Source organism: Chiloscyllium plagiosum, chromosome 7 (genome assembly GCF_004010195.1).
Source record: "Chiloscyllium plagiosum isolate BGI_BamShark_2017 chromosome 7, ASM401019v2, whole genome shotgun sequence".
NCBI lineage: Eukaryota > Metazoa > Chordata > Chondrichthyes > Orectolobiformes > Hemiscylliidae > Chiloscyllium > Chiloscyllium plagiosum.
Genome location: NC_057716.1, coordinates 100,879,069 through 100,902,247, shown reverse-complemented (window position 1 = coordinate 100,902,247; position 23,179 = coordinate 100,879,069). Strand labels below are relative to the sequence as shown.

General features: G+C 40.1%; 1 protein-coding gene across 1 annotated transcript in view; it reads left to right on the top strand.

The window, feature by feature from the left end:
• The window catches only part of slc49a4 (solute carrier family 49 member 4), a 67,378-nt gene that overhangs the window by 31,541 nt on the left and 12,658 nt on the right, over positions 1-23,179 (top strand). Inside the window, exons 4-8 of the mRNA XM_043694263.1 lie at positions 3,175-3,304; positions 6,431-6,539; positions 7,471-7,538; positions 16,638-16,765; positions 18,514-18,696. Coding sequence (XP_043550198.1) covers positions 3,175-3,304; positions 6,431-6,539; positions 7,471-7,538; positions 16,638-16,765; positions 18,514-18,696 — 618 coding nt within the window. The remainder of the gene's footprint in view (positions 1-3,174; positions 3,305-6,430; positions 6,540-7,470; positions 7,539-16,637; positions 16,766-18,513; positions 18,697-23,179) is intronic.

Here is a 23,179-nt window from a genome sequence, read left to right as displayed (position 1 = left end):
CAGTTTTCAGCCAAATCGATTCGCTCATGTCGTATCGAGAAACAATTGGAGTTACTGCATACTGCCGAGGCTATGGGCTTGACAACACTTTGGGGAATAGTGCTGAAGATCTGTGCTTCAGGATCCCCTGCACCCCTAGCCAAGCTGTTCGAATGCAGCTCCAAAACCAACTACCTGACAATATTGGAAATTGCCCAGGTATGTGCTGTAAACAAAAAGTAGGACAAGTCTAACCTGGCCAATTACTGCCGCATCAGTCTGTTCTCAATCGTCAGTGAAGTAATGGAAAACATTTGGTTAACTGTTCATACTCATTTTGGGTTCTGCCAAGGCCGCATGGCTCCTGTCCTTCATGTCAACAGGCAGAATTCCAGAGGTGACGTGAGAGTGGGTGCACTTAATATCAGGCCAGAATTGAGTGAGTATGACATCACAGAACCCTTGCAAAAATCTCTTGGGTTGGAGTCATATCTAGTAGAAAGGAAAATGGTTGTGGTTGTTGGAGGTCAGTCGTCTCAGTCCAAGGATATCTCTGCAAGTAGTCCTCAAGGCTAGATTCTTCTGCCAAACTGACCTCATTTGCTTTATCAATGCTCTTCCTCTATCATAAAATCAGAAGTGAGCATGTTCACTGATAGCACCAAGGTCAACACCATTTACCACTTCACAGATACAGAAACATCCATATTCAAAGCAGAGAAACTTGGACAATTTTTAGGCTTTGACTGACAAGTGGTAAGTAACATCTGTAACATAAAAATTCCATGAAAAGACCATCTCCATCAAGAGAACCCATCCATCTCCACTTGACATTCAATGGCATTACCATTCCTGAGTTCCCCATTAACAACAACCTGGGGACTGTTGACTAGTAACTAAACTGAGCTAGTTGTACCGGGACTCTTGGGGCTGCAAGAACAAGTCGTAGGCTAGGATTTCTGCAGCATAATTCACTTCCTATTTCTTCAATGCCTGTCGACCATCTACAAGACGCAATTAAGTAGTTTGATGGAACACTTTCCACTTAGCAGGATGGGTGCAGCTCCAACAACACTCAAACCTGCACCAATCTGCTTGATTGGCACCCTATCCACCTAGATTCAACATTGACCTCTTCATCAATGGCACACTTTGGCAACAGGATATATCAACTACAAGATTCACTGTAGCTACTCTCAAAGCTTGCTTCGACAGTACTTTCCAATGCTGCAGACTTTACCAGCTGGACAAGGGCAGCAGCCTGGTTGGGATCACCATCACCTGCATGTTCCCCACCAAATCAGTCACACTCATGATTTGTAACTATATCACTGATCCATCTTTGTCAGGATGTCAAAACCTGGAACTCCCTTACAAACAGCACTGTGGGCATCCTTAGATCCCTTGGACTTCAATTCAAGAAGGTAACTCAGCACCAGCTTCTCAAAGGCAGTTATGGATGGGCCATGAGTCTAGCCTAACCAGTGAAGCCCATGTTCCAAGAACGAACAAATACAAAACATGTTTGTGCGCAAGTAAATGCAAAGTTGCTGCCCACACCTTCAAACAATTGAAATATAAGTCAGAACATGTCGTTGACATTTAGCTGCGTGATTACCCCCCAAAACTACAGCTGTTCTTTGTACTTGTATCAGAACTTTGTATAATTTTAAAGACCTCAATTATATCACATTGAGGCAGTTTGAAGCAACTGCTATCATTGGTTGGCAGTAATGCATGCTCCAAATTAATGCCAATATTGGGCTTGCTGCTGCCAGTTACTGACTCACAGGCTACAAAACAGCCTTTTTGATGAAAAATTTGGTTTCTCTGTTATATATTCCAACTGCAATTTACTTCAATCTCCCCTCACTGATATCTTTTATAATCTTGTAATGGATTTTGTTAGTCCATGCCCTGTGATAAAATGTTTCCCTTTCCCTTACCAGGCCCATTTACTTCAATCATCATCAGAGTTGTTACTCAATACAAATTTGTATAATTTAGATATTATATGAATGTGGGCAGAATCTTGAATTCAGCTTAGCAACTGCAACTTTACCCTTTTGAATCAATTGTGGTATGCACTGATTTCATCATGCTCTCTTAACCGTTAGTGTTCTTTGTGTTGTCTGTTATAATGTCACAGCTTCTATAAAGCTGCCATACTTTTGAACGATATCCAACAGTTCTTTACTATGCTTTTACATGATGCCAAAAATTGCACCCCTGCTGAAATTCTAAATGGGAAATTAAGCAAGTGATTAATGTGCAGGTTTTAAACGTCCACTTTTGCAGATTGAGGATCACGGGTGAAATGCCATTCATTTAAACTGAAGTCTTTCTAATCAGCTATTACAAATCTAGAAAGATTGCCTTTCTCCTTTACATTCCTAACTCTAACTCTGATGCTTATGGGGCAAGTCCAGAGGATGACATTTATGGTGAAGACTAATTTCATGGGGTTGCAGCAGCAATGAATTCTGCTGAAAATAGATGATTGTTGTGGCACCCAGCTTGGTTTCTATTTCAGGAGGTTCCTCACTATACCTGCCCTCGTGCTCGTGTCTGACACTTCAGATAATCAAATTAAATTGGTGGGGAAATGGGGGCAACAATTTTATAACAGGTTCTATCTTTTGTCATCTTGTCTTCAATGAGAAGGTCATCCTTTTAAAGCAGTTTTATTTTTAAATTATCCTAAGTTGTTACAACCTTCATCTTTGTCATCACATAATTTCTGACCATTTGTGTAGAGGTCTCTGCTGTGTTCCAAAAAGTTGGAGAACACTTGATTCTCGAGTAACAGCTTTTTGCAAAAGGAGACAGAAGTGATTTATGGAGGGTGTGTCGAAGAGTTGGTATTCTTGAGAAAATAAATCCACAAGGGTATCTTGCCTGCCAATTTAATGCAGTGATTGGATAATTCAGCCTGTTTAAAGTACTTTGGTCATCAATTTTATGATTCTACTTAATGTAGTTCATGACTAAGCAGTTAAGTAACTTCTACAACTTAAGTACCAAGGATCTGTTTTAACAAAAAGAAAGAGAAATTAAGAGAATACTTTCTAAAGCAATATAATGCTAACAGTGCTCAACATGATGTAATGATTTCTGGTCTAATTAAATTCTCTGAGGATGAATTTCTGCAGTTAGTATATGTTTTGCCACATTGACTTTTTTAACCTCTTCCAGAATTTGGTGCAACTGCTTTGCTGTTGATTGTTGTGATAGCCTACTTCCCATCCCACCCTCCTCTTCCGCCCAGTATAGCTGCTGCAAGCCAGAGGCTCAATTACAGAAACAGTATCTGCAGACTCCTTGGGTGAGTTTGTCCTGAATAATTTTGGGGTACTTTATGTTCTGGCAGAGAAATCTATCTGCAAAGAAGTTACTAGATCTCGTGAACATCTTGTTGCTCAGCAAAGCTTTTATAGTACAGAGTGCTCTTTGCAAGCTTTGTGTCATTAAAGTGTAGAGTAACTTTATCCACAAACCATTACCAACGCCTGAAGAAAATTGTTACTTTTCAAACCTGTGAGCATCTCTAAAGTATCCCGTCAGATTCTGAATTTGCTACTGTGAGAACACTGTTAATTTGTCTTGAAGATTGTTATTAAATAATTAAACCTTCTGTAATAGTTGCTGAATCCAGGATCACTGGGTTGGTGTTGGATAGGAGTTTGTTTGCAATTTCCCCTTTGTTCTTCAATATATATACATTGTGTTTATCCTGTATCCAGATATCAACGTTCCTACTGATTTGACATTTTAAGGACTAAACTGAATTTAACTTGAATGTATTAAATGTGATCCGAGAAGATGGTGAATCTCCCTGTGGCATTCAGAAAAAACCATCTTAATGTTCTTGCTGATTTTGCTACCTTTTGTTTCTTTACTGGTGTAATCTCTTGTGACTACTGATAAGAATTCCTTTCTCTTCGGGGATCATAGGTTCAAGCATGACTGCAGGACTTGATTGCATCATTTAATCTAATACTTGAAAACTTAAGAAATAGGACTGGGATTAAGTCATTCATCCTGTCTCGCCTGTCCCCCGAACCTTTAACTTCCTTCAATATCAACCATCTGTGTATTCAATATTCCAGCCTATACCTCAGCTTTCTGTGGCAAAGCATTCCACTTGCTAACAACATTTTTAGAGAAGAAAGTCCTCCCGTATCCCCATTGAAAAAGGGAGACCCTTGTCATTAAATTGCACCTTGTACTTCTAGATTTACCCCCATGGGAATAAGCATCCTCTTGGCATCTAGCCCATAAAGTCCATTTAGAATTTTTCCATCTTCCAGTAAAATTGCCTCTCGTCATTGGACTTCATTGAGTCTAGACCGAACTTGCTGAACCTTTCCTCATCGGATCACCCCAAGTACAATTCTTGGCGAATAATGCTCACTTTCAGATGATGTGTGCTTTTCTGCTCTTTCTGGCATTTTAAGTAGAAGGTTAAGATCCTATGGCACTAAAATACCATGGGAAGAATGTTCTGCTGATTGATCGACTCCTGATTGATCATACAAAATTGTTTTAAAATTTGACTTTTCACTCTGAGGAATCTGATATCTTAGTGCAAAGTAGTTCTGTGCAGCGATTTATAGCATTTCGAGTAATTTGTTGTGTGTGAAATGTTGAGCTAAATAAGATGCAACATTAAAGCAAATCTCTTGGAAATTTTGGGTTCATTCAGACTGCCACTTAGCATCTACCCTCAGACCAGAGGGCAGAATCTCAGGGTAATAGATCACACTGTAGAATTCTTTATCTCAAAGGGCCATCGGGGCTGGGTCATCAAGTATGTTCAAGGGTATCAAGGCTTATGAGGAAGAGGTAGGAAAGTGGAGTTGAGGATTATCACATAAAGCCATGATCTAATTAATTGGTGGAGCAGACTCAGGAGGCCAAATGTGCTCCTTCCGCTCTTGCATCTTGATATGATTTGATTTATTGTTGCGTGTACCTAAATACAGTGAAAGCTATGTTTGTGAGGAGTACAGCCAGATCATAGTAAGCAAGGCATTCAGATCATAGGGTGAAAGAAACTTGGACAAAGTGAGGTATATAGGGTACGCTGTACAGGACATGCATGAATCAGGATCAACAACATTTGGAGTTGGTCTATTCATTAGTCTAATAATGGCAGGGAATAAGCTGTTCTTGAACCTTTTGCTGCACATGTTCAAACTTCTGTATCTTCGGCATGACAGATGAAGTTGGGATGGGATGGGTCTTTGATTTTGCAGCATTTCTGCAGCAAGAGGCATAAATGGAGTCCATGGAAGGAAGGTTGGCTTCCGTGATTGTGTGCACAACGCAGACCATCTTCTGTAGTTTCTTACAATCCTAGATAGAGCAGTTGCTATACCAGGTCGTTACACACCTGGACAGTATGGTGCAGCTGTAAAAGTTGGTGAGGGTCCTTATGGACATGCCAAATATCCCAAGTCACCTGAGCAAGAAGAGGTGTTGTTGTGCTGTCTTGACAGTTGCATCTACATGAGGTCCAGGACATGCCCCTATCCTATTTGTGTTCTGAATGTTGCCTCTTGGTGGCATTAGAAAGCATAGCATTTATTTTCTCATGTATGCTGATGACACCCAGTGGTTCCTCACCATCACCCCTGTCACTTCACTTTTGCTAAATTTCTCAGCCTGCTTTTCTGATATTCAGTACTAGATGAGCAGAAGTTTTCTTCAGTTTCTTTGGCCTCTGCCATAAACTCTGCTCGCTAACACATGATTCTGCAATTCCATTACTGCTCTGGACTGTCTCCCACATTGTATAGTCCTTCAATTTTAGACCACCCAAAACTCTAGGAGAAAGTGAGGACTGCAGATGCTGGAGATCAGAGCTTAAAAATGTGTTGCTGGAAAAGCGCAGCAGGTCAGGCAGCATCAAAGGAGCAGGAGAATTGACGTTTCGGGCATAAGTCCTTCTTCAGGAATCAAAAAAATGTGCACCCAAAACTCTGCCTGTATTGTTATGCATACCAAGTCCCATTTCCTTTTCATCCCTGTGCTCACTGATTGGTACTGGCTCTCAAAGCAAAATTTCCAACCTTGGGTCTCTCCCCACCTACTTGTCCCATCTGCTGCCATGGTGGAGGCCAGCTGATGGAACACAGGCTAGCCATGAAACCAAGAGGTGTCTTAGTCTGTGCGGCTCAGTAATGTGCTAGGCAGTATGTTCACACGTTGAGCCACAGGGTCTATAGCTTTCTTTGGAATCATATCTGTACTTTGTAGTCACATAAGATGCTGTGTAAATGTGGTGACCCTCTGATTAGATTTTGTTTACTCAGCTGCTAAAACGTCATAAAGAAGATAAAAGCCCAACCAACCTTGTGCAGTATGAGGCAGTTGTTGTATACAAGTTGATTCAGTGCCTCGACTCTTATTTGAAAGTAATGTTATTAATGTTCTTTTGTCATCGTAGCAATTTCAGGTTTTTGATGATTGCATTGGCTTTTGCTGTGCCTCTGGGAATATTAGCAGGATGGTCAGGAGTCTTAGATGTAATTCTAACACCACTTAAGGTGAGCCAGGTAAGAGAGTTTTTTTTTGTTCTTTGATCCAAAGTTTGTTGTTGAAAATTGTTCCAGAATAACCAATTCCTACATGACATAGGTACCACTCCTTAACACGATGTGCCAAGGTCACCTTGCAGAATGTGCCAGTGTTACTTAAGGATTACCTTCATTATTCTCACTTCATTTAGGCATCCGAATTTAAGGATTTTCTCATTTTTGCATGATTTGGAGATGTCAGTGTTGGACTGACATGTACAAAGTTAAAAATCACACAACACCAGGTTATAGTCCAGCAGGTTTAATTGGAAGCACTAGCTTTCAGAGCGCTGCTCCTTCATCAGGCAACCACCTGCTGAAGGAGCAGCGCTCTGAAAGCTAGTGCTTCCAATTAAACCTGTTGGACTATAACCTGGTGTTGTGATTTTTAACTCATTTTGCAGACCTTCAGTAGTAAGTCCCAGGTAGGACAGTAAATAGGTGAATGATTCTTGTCTAAAGAAAAACCTCTAAGGCTGTGGGCTGCCACCTGATGGGTATATAGAACACCAAATGAGCAAGGTTTGATTTGATTTGATTTAAGAGCTATATTTCCAGAAACCAAAGTGACACGCTGTGCACTTTTCGAATAGTTTATGGGCCAGAATTTCATAAAGGTCTGAAGATAGATTTCTATCTAATAAGTGATGGGGAAAATTTTCTGAGTAAAGTCTAATTGAATAGATTTTCTAAAGTGGTACATATGAATGAATGATCTCTATACTCTATTATTTTATGATTTTGTACTTGAGCAGCAGGTGCCCTTTCAATGAGACCATAACATTTAACTGTTGAGTCAAAAACAAATACTCCCATAAAACAAGTTTGAGATGCATGTATAGCTTTCCTTTTTGAAAAGTTGGTAAAAGCAACCCATTCGTCGTGTATTAATTTTTCAGTTTCTCTTTAGGTTGATGCTGGTTGGATTGGTTTTTGGTCAACAATTGGTGGCTGTACTGTTGGAATATTGATTGCAAGGTCAGTTCAATTTATGTTTATCCCATCCAAGAGTTCAAATTTTTGATGTACATAGTTCAGCCATACATCCAGCTTACATTTTCTGGCAAGTTTCACACTCAAACTATATAATCAATGATTGGTATGAATTTGTTTCTAAGGATGCTGTACATTTGAAGGACAACATGCTTAATTGTATTTTCCAAATGTTTCGCAGTTCAAAGGAAGATGACAATTAATGCACTCCTGTTAAAGTTTTCAGGAATGGATGCATGTTTCTGAAAGTTTGCTGAGTAGTGCCACCAGATGAAAAGATCCCTTTATAGTTCTGAGGCCAGTAAAACCCTTTAGACATAGGATCTAATGCAAGTCCAACAAGGAACAAAATTTGATTACAAAAACGATTTGACGAGTCCTTCAGATGAATGGACTAGTTTGGTTATAATGTTTTATAATCCAGATCCAATCCCTTTTGAGTCCTGACTTTTTGTTTTTTAATTTATTCATGGGATTTGAATTTCATAGAAATTGGCAATAAATGGTTTTATCTGATTGCCCTTGAGAAGTTGGTGAACTGCTGTCTTCAGCTGCTGCAGTCTGTGGTCTAGTTATACTGTTTGTCTGTCCTGTCAAAGAAATAGTTTCAAGGGCGAGAAATCACAGGTTTAGATGGTGACAGAATTGTAGTTTCATATAGCACAGGAATAGGCCCATCAGCCCACCATGTCTATGCTGACCAACAAACACCACCTATGCCCTGACATTTAAGTGCTCATCCAGGTGCTGCTTAAATGTTGAGAGAGTACCTGCCTCCACCACCCCTTCAGGTGGCAAATTCCATACTTCTATCACCTTCCGGATGAAAAATGCTTCCTCGGGTCCCCTCTAAACATTTTATGCCCCTTTATACTTGAGCACTGTTGTCTTAGAAACATCAGCTATGGGGAAGAGATCCTGTTTATGTCGTTCATAATGTTCTATACCTCAGTCAGATTCCTCCCCTCAGCATCCTTTGTTCCAAGGAAGACAAACCCAGCCTATTCAGTCTGTCTGCACAACTGAGACTTTTCATCCCAGGCAGCATCCTGGTTTATCTCCCCTGCATCCTCTCCAATGCAGTCACATCCTTCCGATAGTGTGGCAACCAGTGCTGCACATAGTATCCATCTGTAACCTAGCCAATGTTTTATAAAGTTACAAACAAGACTTACAGCTAATGAAGGCAATCATCCCATATGTTTTCTTCACCTTGTCTACCTATGCTGACGCCTTGAGGTATCTCCAGATTTGTACGTCAAGTACGCTTTGCTCCTCAGTACTCCCTAAAGACATACCATACTTGGTGTATATCCTTGCCTTAATAAACCTTCCAAAATGCATCACTTCGCATTATCAGGATTAAATTCCATTTTCCATTGCTCTGCCCAGTTTAACAGCTGATCAAAATGAGACTGTAGCTTGAGACCATTCTCCTCACTATCAAAAACAGCCCCAATTTTCACGTCATCTGCAAACTTCTTATGCCTCCAACGTTCACATCCAAGTTGTTAGTATCTATAACAAACAGTAAGGGTCCCAGCACAAAACTTTATGGTACACTGGCCACAGGCTTCCAATTATAAAACAATGCTCTGTTATCGCTATTTACGTCCTGTTTGTAAGCCAGCTATTGGATCCAGTTTGCCAACATACCTTATATCCAATGTGTTGTTACCTTTTGGTCAAGCCTTGCATGTGGAAAACTCTGCTATTAACTTTTTCTTTCTCCTTCCCTAATTCTGCCTCATCTGCTAACTGATTCTATTTTTTACTTACTTTTGCATTGTGCCTTTCATGTTCTCAGGCTTCCCAAAGTTATTTTACAGCCAATGAAGTACATTTGAGGTGCAGTCATTGTTCTGATGTGGGAAAGCTATCCCACTTTTTATTACTAGTGACAGTTGGAAATCACTTCTTTCAAGTATTCTTAGCCAAGTGGTCACACACGTACTCAGTTAATCTTCAGATTTCCAACAGCTGGGGAAATTTGTAGAAGAATTTGATCATCTATAAACATGGGTGAGGTGTTGAATGACTGGAGAGTGGCTAATGTGCCTTTGTTTAATAATGGATGTAAGGAGAAGCCTGGAAACTATAGTCCTGTAAGTCTGACTTCAGTGGTGGGTAAGTTGTTGAAAGTGATCCTGAAAGATAGGGTTTGTATGCATTTGGAGAGGCAAGGAATGATCAGGGATAGTCAGCATGGTTTTGTGCAAGGCAAGATGTCTCTCTCAGACTTGGATTTTGATGGAAGTAATCAAGATGATTGGCGAGGGCATTGCAGTAGGCATTGTTTACTTGGACTTCAGTAATGCCTTTGACAAGGTTCCACATGACAGACTAACTAGTAAAGTTAGATCACATGGGATTCAGCGTGAGCTTGTCAATTAGATACAAAATTGGCTTAACAACAGGAAATAAATTGTTGTTGAGGATTGCTTTTCGGACTGGAGACCTGTGACCAGCAGTGTTCTACAAGGATTGATGTTGGGTCCACTTTTGTTTGTGATTCACATGAAAAATGATTTAGGTGCAAGTGTAGAAAGTATGGTTAGTAGGTTTCCAGATGATACCAAGATTACTGGTGCAGAGGACAGTGAAGAAGGTTACCAAATAGATTACAGAGAGATCTTGTTCAGTTGAGTCAATGGGCTGAAGAGTGGCAAATAGAATTTAATTTGGATAAATGCGAGGCATTACATTTTGGCAAAACAAACAAAGGCAAGACTTCTACAAATAAAATTAGGGCCTTGGGCAGTGTTTTGGAGCAGAGAGACCTAGTGGTTCAAGTACATAACTCTTTTTGAAGTTTGTCTTAGAAATAGAAAAGATGGTAAAGAAGGCATTTAGTAAGCTTGCCTTCATTGCTCAGACCTTTGAACAAAGAAGTCGGGACATTATGTTGAGGTTGTGCAGGACTTTAGTGAGGCCTCTTTTAGAATACTGTGTCCAGTTCAGGTCTTTCTGTTAGAGGAAGAATATTATCAAACTGGAGAGGGTTCGGAAGGCATTTACCAGGATGTTGCTGGGAGGAAAGAATTTGAGTAATACGGATAGGCTGGGACTTTTTTTAACTGGAGCATAGGAAGTTGAGAGGTGACCTTACAGAGGTTTATAAAACCAAGGGGGTATAGATAAGGTGAATGACAAGTGTTTTTCCCTAGGGTGGGTGATGTCAAGGCTGGTGAGGATATTTGTAAGGTGAGAGGAAAGAAAGATTTTAAAAAAGACATGAAAAGTAATTTTTTTTACCCAAAGGTTCATGAGTGAAGTGAACTTTCAGAGAAAGTGGTAGATGCGGTATAATTACAACATTTAAAAGGCATTCAGATAACAACGTGTATTGGCAAGGTTTGGTGGGATGTGTGCCAAATGCATGAAGGTGGCATGGATTGGTTGGACTGAAGGGTCTGTGTCTGTGCTGTATGACTGTCTCTGGAACCTGATAGATGACCCATTGGCATGTGGATCACTGAAGGCGAAGGGTGAAAACTGAATAGGATTTGTGCACTTGATGAGTTGTTCAGAGCAGAATAACTTATTCCAATGGCTTTTGCTTTAGTTGGTATATTTGTATTAAATCATTCCAAATAGAAAAAAAGTAATTGTACTGTCGAGGGTTTGTTAATGTATATTTGAATTGCATTGTACGTTGGGGAGAAACACATGCCTTTTTTATTAAAGGCTGTAATTATTGATGATTTTCACAAAGAATATTCAAGATGATAACTATCACCAAAATATTATTTTTCCTTAACCATTCATGATGAATTAATTTCCATTTATGTTCTCTGGTCCTAGTTTTCTGCCTTTGAACTAATGTTGTCTCTATTTTGATGAGGTTTTTTACTCTCCTGATGAAAAACTCCAGTTTCTCTTAATTGTTCTCATAACTAATCCTTGTTACACTTGGGATCAAGCTTGTTGCTTTTCTCTGCAGGCTCTTAAAGTTTGTTTATTTTGTGCTTTGACTAATATTCAACTGCCATAATATCTTTGGCTCAGCTTTCAGTTTTGCTGGATGCTTTTAATCTTTAAATCAAGTTATATGTAAGTTACAAGCAACAACTTTCCAGTTACATCCAACTGTAAATCTTGTTCCCTTGCTATTTCTAATCTTTCAAAAGCTTCAGAACTCTAATTTTAATCCGGCTTAGGTCAACTTTCCTCATTCTGTTACTACATAAGTACTATACTTGTACTGTGTGCCGGAGAGGTAGAAACGTGTTTCATTTCTGTTATTATCATTGAGTGACACAAGCGAAAGTCATTTGCCTCATCAATGACTGATCAATGTGTTTCTCTACTTGTGCATAATAATATCCCATTTGATGTTTGCTTCCCACTCCTATTTAGGGCGCGATTTTCCACAAAAGGTCCACTGACATTTGTGTGTAATATAAATTTGTTATTGATATCCAAACTGAGTCTAAAGCATGACATGTTGATATTTCCTGCTGTAGAGTGTTTCACTGTGCTTCACTCCAGCATTAGGTTAGGCCTTGATACAGACTGAAGTACCCTGACAGCATTAGAAGAATTAGTGATTACACTATATAGCTGTGATGCAAATGTAGAAATATTCTTTCAGCTCTTTATTTCTCTCCAAATAATTACAAATGCTAATCACAGTGTTGTAGCACAGAAGACTGTCCAAAGGAGCAAACATTGGATATATTCTTGAGGAATTTCTTCGTTCAAGAGCATGAGAAAATGGTCTTATTGGATGTCTCTGTCAAAGAGACAGCACAAGCACAATGGGCTGAGTATCCTCCTGCATTGTATAAGCATCAGCATTTAAAAGAAGAGAACATTTCTAGTCTTTGAAAATGCAATTAAATTTGCAATGCATTATAGGCTGCCACAGTCACCTGGAGCTTGCTTGGATGAGATGGAAGAAGGTTGTTTTTTTTTATTAAAGCATCTTTCTGAAGAGTTCATTGTTAGGCTGAAGAGGTGGGTGGACAGTGTCAAGATTGTATCGCCTACTGGTCAGGAAGTACTTGCGTGCCTATTCTTGTTCATCCCTGTCTGAAATTCCCAAAATTTAACTCTTAAGTTATTGAATATATATTTGATGGGAATGCATTTGTAGATCAGTTTGGAAAGAGAAGGTGCAATGGGGCTCATTTGAATAGCTCTTTCAAAGTCAGCATGGGACATTTAGCTGATGGGCTTCCTTCTGTGCTGTATGGTTCTGAGAAAAGACACAAAGGAAAAGCGTAGAATTAAAGAAACCAAAGAATGTTAGAAGTAAAGTAAAAGGAAAAAGTATTAAGTAAGATAGCTTTGCTGGGAAAAGCAGGAGGTCCAGCTCTGTACAAGAACAAGCTTGGGCAGCTGCGAAACTTAAAAATTAGTCATCAAGGAGGAACAAAAGCGTTTGACACATCTCTTCAAACTGAATGTACCTACGAGAAAAGACAATAGGGGTTTGAATAAAGAGTTTACTGACCAAGCATGTGAGGTGAAAAACAATGGGTTTAAGACATAAAAGACAGTCAGTGATCAGGTTTAAACAAGGACATGAGGTGATGAGTACGCAACCAAACTTTAGAGGATATCAACATTTAATGTCATCACCTGAGTCAGTACAAGCGCACTTTCGTTATTGCTATTCTAGTAATGTGATCAGTTAACAAAAGACTAACAAGTTAATCACAAACACAGCAGGAATGTGGGGAGGACATCGTGCTCATCAGAAGTTTGAATGACCTGTTCAGTGGGCAAAAGCTGTATAAATATTGAACATTGAGAGTGCCACTTTTGGAGTAATCTGAGAGAGCACGAAGTTGGTAAGTGCTGGTACCACTACTCTGCTGAGGTTTTAGAACCTCTACTTCGACTAGGGCTTGGTGTCTTATTACTCTGTAACTGTGATACTGTAGTAAGTGTTTAATAAACCTTTAATGGACTGCTTGTAAGAATTTTATTCCAGGCAATTGAACGATCTCAGGGAAAGAACTAGGAAAGGTTGAGTAGACTCTAGTAGGGAGTCCTCCTTTACCCACTGAAGTTCTCAGGGAAGCTTCAACAGTTCTCTGAAGTAAATGAGCAGCCTGCATCACCAGGTGGTGTCCGGCACATGCTAGTCATCCTTTGCTAAAAATCTATTTTCTAACCCAGTTCTTTGATATGTGTCAACTCTTCAAGAAAGTTGAGATTTTTCTACAAAGGGAGTAAAGAGACAGGTGAAGAATTTCCTTAGCCAGAGAGTGGTGAGCCTGTGGGAATCTCTGCCACAAAAAGCAATTGAAGCCAAAACTCAATGTTTTCAAGGAGTTAGATATAGTTTTTAGGGCTAAAGGCGTCGAAGGGGATGGGGCAAAAGTGGGAACAGAATGCTGAGTAGGGTGATCACATTGAATGGCAGAGTAGGCCAAAGGGCTAAATACTCTCTTCCAATGCATATTTTCCACGTATCTATGAATACCTTTGGATTGCTGAGAGTCCAGCTGGCTTAGAGCTATCAGTACTGATAAAGAGGTTGTGGTTTTTCCGCAAGACACACCTCTGTAAATTTAATGCAATATTGAGAGTATTTTATATTGTTAACTGGTCTTTCCAAGCAACATTCAGACATGCAACAGACCATGAATGGATAGACACAGTACAAGCCATAGACATTAGTTAGTGACAAACACAGAAAATGAAAAAACTAGACCTGCAGGAAAAACTAGACAAACTTACACAAAATAACACAGACAACACAGCAGCTTGAAAAAAAAACTTATCTGACCAACCCTGAACAGACACTGAAAAAGCCGTCTTAGTAAGAGGGTTAAATTACAACTTCGAGGATGTGGACAAGAAAGATTTCTCAACACTATTAGAAACAACACTGAAAGACAACCGACTCACAGAAGAAACGCAGCAAAACATCAGGCAGTCGCACCAACATTAAGCAGGAAAAAGGAAGGAAACACTCTAGAAAGGAAAACAGTAGAAAATTTAAAAAATTGTTATTCTGCCTGCAGACAAAGGACATTTGACAGTCATTTTAAATCAGAGACTACATTGAGAAAGCTACCACTTAACAACACTTACCAACAAGTGGCAATAGACCCATTCCCACAACTAGAGAATCAAATCACAGCCCTAACCAAAAATCTTCAGAAATCAGGAGAAATAAATAAGACAGACTTTCAAAAAATGAAACCAGATAGATTCAACACACCACGCTTCTACGAGTTACCTAAAATTCACAAACTAGGAGCCCCCCTCAGATCCATAGTCTTGCTACCTGGAACACCAATTTACAGATTGGCGAAGGAGCTAGACCAAAGACTAAAACACTTAGTACAAGACTCACACCACTCCACCCGTGAATTCCTGAAGACCATCAAAGACACCAAGATAGAAGAGGATGTATTAATTGTCTCCTTTGACGTAATAGCCCTGTTCACATACATCCAACATTAACCTGGCCAAGGAAACACTGGCTGCACTATTAGGAGACCCAAAGACACATACACCAAACACCACTAACTTCTTCAGCAAGGACTATATCATCAAGCTGGTGGACCTATGCCTTACCACCCACTTCACCTTCAACAACAAAACCTACAGACAAAGCAACGTAACATCCACGGGATCTCAGATAGCGGGGTTCTTAGCAGAGGCAGTAACAAACAGCTCTCCCAACCATCCAACCCAAACTTTGGGTCAATTATGTGGATGCCACCTTTGTCATCACTAAACGAAACAAATTGGAGGAAACCTTCAAGACCATCAATAATACCCTTACTGGCATAAAATTCACTAAAGAGGAGGAAAACAACAACAAACTGCCATTCCTAGATGTCGCAATAGAGCAAACAGCCAATGGGGAACTTCATTTCCTCTGTCATCTGTTCATTTCATCTGTCTGGGATGGCATGGTGACTCAGTGGTTAGCACTGCTGCCTTACAATGTCAGGGACCCAGGTTCGATTCCAGTCTCGGGCAATTGTCTGTGGAGTTTGCGCATTCTCCCCATGTCTGCATGGATTTCCTCCGGGTGCCCCAATTTCCTCCCACAGTCCAAAGATGTGCAGATCAAGTGAATTGGCCATGCTAAATTGCCTGTAGTATTAGGGGCATTAGTCAGAGAGAGGTGGGTCTGGGTGGGTTACTCTTCAGAGGGTTGGTGTGGACTTGGGCCAAAGGGCTTGTTTCCACACTGTAGGGAATCTAATCAAACCAGCATCTACAGGAAAACAACACATATGGACCAAATATTGAATGACAGAAGCAATCTTCCCAACAGCCACAAATGAAGCTGCATTAGAACATTATTTCAATGAGCAACCCCACACTGCAGCACAGGGGAACTACAAAGAGCAGAGGAAAATCATCTGTACAGTGTATTCAAAAAGAATTGGTATCAATGAACATAGTCTGCCGATTTCTCCACAACAGACCCAAAAAAGCAGACAAAACACGTCAGAAGCCCTAGCCACTCTCCCCAACATCAAAGACATCTCGGAAATAACTGCCAGACAACACCAACCCAAGGATACCCAAACACAAATAGAAAGCGGGTTATACCACCAGTGCTTCATCCGGAGGCTCACTGAAGATGTTACCTAGTGTAGTGATTAAATGTCTGAAACTGAACTTCCAACTCACCGAGCAAACACTACATCCAGAACATTCAGTCAAAACCCATCGGTTTCTATGCTTAATCATGCAAGGGGAGTAAATCAGATCATGGAAAATCTAGAAAATTTGTCAATGACTCTGCCAAGCCTGGAATATTTTTGAACATTTTCAAAAAGGCCAAATGTCATTGCAAAGTCAAAGAACTTTATAAAGACAGGGATGAGACATTTCTGACTTTGGGCAGATTTCCAAACTTGTACAATGTTTTTCTGATTTTCACTTGCCCCTTTCCCATCATAGTTTGCTTCACTTTGCATATCTGGAACTCTTCCATGTTGTGGCCAGCATTCCAAACTCATAATGAATGTATCTGATCATTCATCTGTTTGTCTCTAGCAAGTTCTTCCCTAAACGCAAGTATTGTGTTTTAACATTTCCCTTATGCACAGTTTAATTCGGTTAATCCTAGAGAGGCTCATCGTTTGTTTAATATTACAGATTTGCAGACTTCTTCAGGGGAGTGCTAAAGCTCATACTGCTCTTGCTATTCTCTGGAGCCACGTTGTCATCTGCGTGGGTTGCCCTCACCTGCTTCAACAGTGTCACTCACCTGCCTGTAACGCCAGGTATTTAATAAATCTCAATTTGCATTTCTTAAGAGAGCAAACTTGCTTTTATTAGCTTGTCAGAGCTGTGCCTTGCATCCAGATCTTAGTATTGCCTAATTCAAATTAGAGGTTTGTTTGTTCTTTTTATCATGTCCAAATCATATTACATTTTTCAATGTGAACAGTGCATTGATTATGGTTTCAGTTTGTTAGTTTGCTGGGTCATAGAGAAATATACGCATTATTTATCATCATCGGAACATCCATTTTATTCTAAACTACCTGCAGTAGGTGTTTGTTTTCCCCTGCATTCGCAGAAGGTGCAGCACCTGCCTGTTTACTTCCTCCCTCCTCACTATCCAAGCCTCTGACTCACCTTCCAGAAGAAGCAGTGGCTTACCTGCACTTCTCTCCATGCTTCAGGCTCTCTGCCTTTATTCCTGATGAAGGAATTTTGCCCGAAACGTTGATTTTACTGTTCCTCGGAGGCTGCCTGAACTGCTGTGCTCTTCCAGCACCACTAATCCAGAATCTGGTTTCCAGCATCTGCAGTCATTGTTTTTACCTAGTTGATTTTAACCCTACTGTGAATCCTCTTGCAAGGATGCCTGCCTTGAAGAAGTTTTCCTCCTCTCTCTACAAGAATCTCAGGGAGTCCCTCTCCCACTGCAACTCCCAGGTACTCTATGCTACTTCCTCCCCACCCCCACCCTCCTCTAGCTTATCTCTCCACGCTTCAGGCTCTCTGCCTTTATTCCCGATGAAGGGCTTTTGCCCGAAACGTCGATTTTACTGCTCCTCGGATGCTGCCTGAACTGCTGTGCTCTTCCAGCACCACTAATCCAAAATCTTCTCTCAATCTAGTCAATGGTATTCACTGCTCACAATCTGGTCTCCTCTACACTGTGGAGACGAAATGCAAATTGGGCAACACGTCTGCAGAACACCTACGTCCTGTCGACAAAAATGATCGAGCTTTCTGTTGCCTGCTACTTCAACACATCACCATGTTCCCTGGCCAACATCTCTGTCACAGGCTTATCACAGTGCTCCAGCAAAGGTCTCTGCAAGCTGGAAGAACAGCACCTCAGTTTCTGCTTGGGGATCCTGCAGCCTTAAAGACTCAATATCAATTTCAATAATTCTAGACCTGATCACTTCCTCCCATGTCCTTAACCCAAGCCCCACATTATATGGGCTATTGCTGTAAACTCCCATTGTCAGCTGCTATTGGCCCCCATTAGCAGCTATTGTTTCTCCCAGGCTAACCTTTACCCATTTCTTTGTTCAACATAGCTCTCTCTCTCTGGGCTCCAACTCCAACCATTGTTTATCTTTTCACCCTTTCTTCACATCTCCAGCTTACATACCAATCTTTTCGTAGCAATAGTCTGTTCTGTTAAGACCTGAAAAGTTAATGTGCTTTCTCTCCACAGGTGGTCCCAGATCCTGCTGAGTTTTTCCAATAATTTATTATTTCTGAATACCAGTGTGTGCAGTTTTGTTTTTTCCCTCATTTGCTCTTTCTTCTTCTCTGTATAACTGCCTTTCTTCTAGTATGTTTATGCTGTTTTCCTTTGTTCTCGTCCCTTTCCAAATTGCATCGCTACTCTTCATTGGCGATAATGCAGAGGAAAATAGATCCTTAATGACACCCCATTACCTTCTCAAAAACCTACTTGTCTTCCTCTGATAGCATGTTGATATCGCTCTACAATACGTGAAACCTGTTTAATTTTTTAAAATGGCTTTATTTGTCATTGCAGCAACATTATATACATCCTGCATATTAGTCGGGGTATTTATAACCAGCAGTGTTCCATTCTTCTTTGAACTGCTGGTGGAGACTGTATACCCAGTGCCTGAGGGAATAACCTGTGGATTTGTGACCTTCTTGAGTAATGTCTTCATGGGATTGTTATTAATGTTTCTGGCATTTTATCATGCAGGTAATTTGAAACCTTTTTATTTGATGGATAATTTATTTGCCAACGTATTGATGTTTTTTAGACATGAATCTGAGCTGTGTGATATGAGTAAACGCATATTAATTGTTTTTGTCTCTTAAGATTTTGCTTCTGTGATGCAAGGAATTTAGCTATTAGCAAATAAGTTATTTGTTTTTGCATTATGTGTCCATGTAATATTTCAGGTTTTTTGTCAACTTGCTGAATGCATTAAAGAATTTGTAAGTACTTATGCTTACAGGTACTTAAATAGTGTTCCTTCTCATGAAAGTAGTGGAATCTTGACTGAAACCTTTGTGTGTACATAAGAAATTGTAAACAGTCAGCAATGCTGCACACTTGTCCATAAATGTTTTTCCATTTCAAAGTACAGTAGGTGCTTTGGGAAGCATGCAATCAGTCTGCATCGGTGGCCATTGCAGCTACTCCCAACTATGCTGTCAATCAGTTATTGGTATGTGCGTACAGTTGTATTCCCTACGCTTAGAGTGGTGACAAATCCATTCCCATTGGGCATATGGAACTACTGAAAATAAGTTATGAAAGGTGGGCATAGCCTCAAAGTAATGTAGGTAAAACCAGTTACATTGAAGTCATGGTTGTCCAGGTCAGGCTTACTGAACGAGGGTCAAAAAGTGCACAACACCAGGCTATAGTCCAATAGATTTATTTGATTAGATTCGATTACTTACAGCGTGGAAACAGGCCCTTCGGCCCAACAAGTCCACACTGACCCAGACCCGTTCCCCTACATTTACCCCTTCACCTAACACTATGGGCAATTTTTAGCATGGCCAATTCACCTAACCTGCACATTTCTGGACTGTGGGAGGAAACCGGAGCACCAGGAGGAAATCCATGCAGACACTGGGAGAGTGTGCAAACTCCACACAGTCAGTTGCCTGAGGTGGGAATTGAACCTGGGTCTCTGGCGCTGTGAGGCAGCAGTGCTAACCACTGTGCCACCCCAAAGTACTAGCTTTCAGAGCGCTGCTCCTTTGTCAGGTAGCTGGTGGGGCAGGATCATAGGACACAGAATTTATAGTAAAGGATCAAAGTGTCATACAACTGATGCCATGTATTGAACAAACGTAGATTGCTGTTAAGTCTTTAATCACAGAATGGGGATGCAGGTTTCGATTCGTTAATATGTAAATCCCAGAACTGTGTTCAAGTCACATTCCTGAGATAACGTAAGGTTTTATTTTTAAAAAGTCTGAGCTGAGATATTACCCTTTTTTATAAAACCTTAAATTATCTCAAGAATGTGACTTGAAAGAGGTTCTGGCATTTACATATTAATGAATGTAAACCTGCAACCCCATTCTGTGATTAAAGACTTAACAGCAATCTAGGTTTGTTCAATACATCACATCAGTTTATGAAGACTTGATCTTTGACTATAAATTCAGTGTCCTATGATCCTGTCCCACTAGCTAACTGATGAAGGAGTAGTGTTCTAAAAGTTTGTACTTCCAAATAAACCTGTTGGACTGTCACCTGGTGTTGTGTGATTTCTAAATTTGTCCACCCGAGTCCAACACTGGCACCTCCACATGAATGAGCCAGATACATGTCAGATGAGCAGTTTCCTTACATCAAATTCTTCGAGCTGATGACTTGACAAATGGCCTCAGTGAATCAGTGGAAATGTCTCCAGCATAACCTGAAGAAATGTGATGTGTAGAAACTTGGGAACATTTGCAAAACATCTTACAAACGGGAAATATGCAGTGGAATTTAGAATTCAATGTTCTGAAGGCAGCAGAATGTTCGCAAATAAAAATAACCTTGCAGAAAAGTCAACAAGGTTGAGGAATTGGAATTCATAGCCAACTTCATACAATAGGACCCCAAAAGCAGTGAAAGAAATGTCTCTATAATCTGTTTTATGGTAATGTTGATTGACTGGTAAGTGTTGAAAAGTGGCAAAGTTTTCCTGTTTTTTTTCAACAAACAATTGCATGGGACCTTGTACATCCACCTGAAAAGGGCTGGAAATACTTTGGTTCAATTTCTTACCTAAAGATGACACCTCTTTACCATGTGATCTGTTACACTGGAGTGACTGTCCATATTGTGCTGCAGCTTCTGGCAAGGGGATTTAAATCCAATACAATCAGACTGCACTGAACCAAGGCCTCCATTTCAATTCCTTCCACATTCATCCACAAGTGCTAATTAGATCATCTATCTTGTATGTCACTGATTCCAACTGATTTACAATGCAGTTCAGGTTGAGTTTGGAATCAAAATCTTGCGAATGCCATTCAGAAATTCAATTAAAACCTGCCTGTGAAACTTAAAAGTACGCGACCATAACCCCTTGCTTTTGATTCCATGTTGGCTGAACTTTCAGTTCTCTAAAGGGACTTTGAACTGAAGACAGTGCTTAGTAGCTGTGTGAAGCTGGGAGCTGTTGCTGAATTCTGTTCTGCATTACAACAAAGTCCAGGCAGAATGTTCACGATGAGTAAATTTCACAACAATGTGAGCGTGCTGTGCAGATGACAACTTTGCAGTGTGAAAGTAGAGTTGACCATTATTTGTTGAACTCCAGTTATTGATGTGCTAGGTTATTAGAAATTTAATTGCATATAAATCCATTTCATTCAACTATTTCTATACTTCGAACAACCATTTGAGACCAGCTTTTGTGCTGATTGCAGCCATGTGTATGTCTACCTGTTTGTTAGTCAGCTTTACCAAAAGACTTTAACCAATGTTTATTTCGGAAGAAGATAAAATATTTGTATGCAGAGTTCCAGTGAAAGGTTTGCTCTGTTTCTCGCTCTGCATATAGTTCCTGATCAATTGGGTGAGCAAGGTCCAAAGGACTTAAGATTTCTGTGTCTTTTAATCCTTGGGAAAACTTTCTTATTTTCTGCACTTAAATAGGCTGTGTCATCTGTATTTAATGTTGTTCCTAATTTAAATGTAGTTTTAGGACCCCATGCTGCATGCCCTAAGAGGGCACTTGGGTTACCTGATTTACATTGAGACAGAAATAAACGTTTCCCTCCTTGTTGAAGTGATAATCTTTCCCTGTTATCCATCTATCCCAGAGACAAAATGAGAAACCAAACGGGTTCCTCTGCATCATCATGGAGCATTAACGGAGTGTCTTCCTGAATCCCATCCTCTGTACTGGAGTATCATAGCATCCCTATAGTATGGAGACACGGGAGAACCCGCAAACTCCACAGGTGGTTGTCCAAAGTGAAATTGAACCAGTGTCCATGGCCCATGAGGCAGCAGTGCTAACCACTGTGCTGTCCTAAAAAAAGTAAATATTTCCAAATGAACTGTAACTTGCATAATTTTACTAAAATGTTCTGCATCTAACTCAATTGTGAGCCAAGTATGTTGATAGGATTAATGATTGATCATAAGATCTCAAATGTATTGGGAAAAATAGTGTCAAAATCCACTTTAATCGGATGATGCAAGGTGAATGTCAATTCTGATTGACTGAGGAGCTTAGTGTACTCCAAATGTTGGGTAGGTTAAAAACTATTCAACTTATTTTCTTCATGAATTGCAGTGTTCCCATGATGTGGTATGTCACAAGGTTTGTGTAATGTTAAGCAGACTTTAAATGCTGTAACTGACTGAGGGAGAAACATAGAAGATAGGAGCAGCTGGAGGCAATTCGGTTCTTCAAGCCTGCTGAGCCTCTTGAACGCATTCAATGTTTTTGCATCAACTACTTGTGGTACTGAATTCCAAGTAATGAACTCTCAGCTGTAAATATTCCCGTGCTCCCTCTCGTCTCTCACTGACAGATCTTTGGAGTTAGGTTATGTTACAGCGCAGATTGTTGCAGGAGTATTTTAATTCCTAGTTTGTGGGATGCAGCTGTCATTGGCAAAACCAGCATTTATTGTATTGTCCTAATATGTCTTTGTGAAAGTAGTGGTAAACCATTTTGGATAGCAGTTAAGAGTATTGATGCCAGCTTTACTTCCCTGAAGGAGTTGAATGAATCGAATGTGTTCTTCTGACAATTCAATGGTCCATGGTACCTGTTGCTGTTACTAGTTTTTTTTTATCTTGGGTTAAATTAATTTAATTTGAGTTCCTCATGGAATCTGAACTTCTCTCTGGATCATAATCCCTGGTGTTTGGATTGCTGGTCTAGCAACGTAACCACTACACTACTGTTGCTCCCTTGCAAAGACATGAAAGAGATTCTTTTCCGGCAATGAAAATAGATATGCTTTTATGAAATGCCTTTCACAGAGAAGAACTCATAGAACACTGAAAAATCTGTATTTTATAAGCACTGCTCTCCAGATATTTAACTTTTTGTAGTGACTCACTGGAATGTTTTTGTTTTTCCATAATTTTAATAAAATGATCAGTGTTCCTTGCTGTCTGCAAACTTTTGCTTTGTGGACCAAATATGCATATTATTTGGCATCTCGGGGGCTCAATATAAAGTTTAATCCCAGGTTGTGTATTT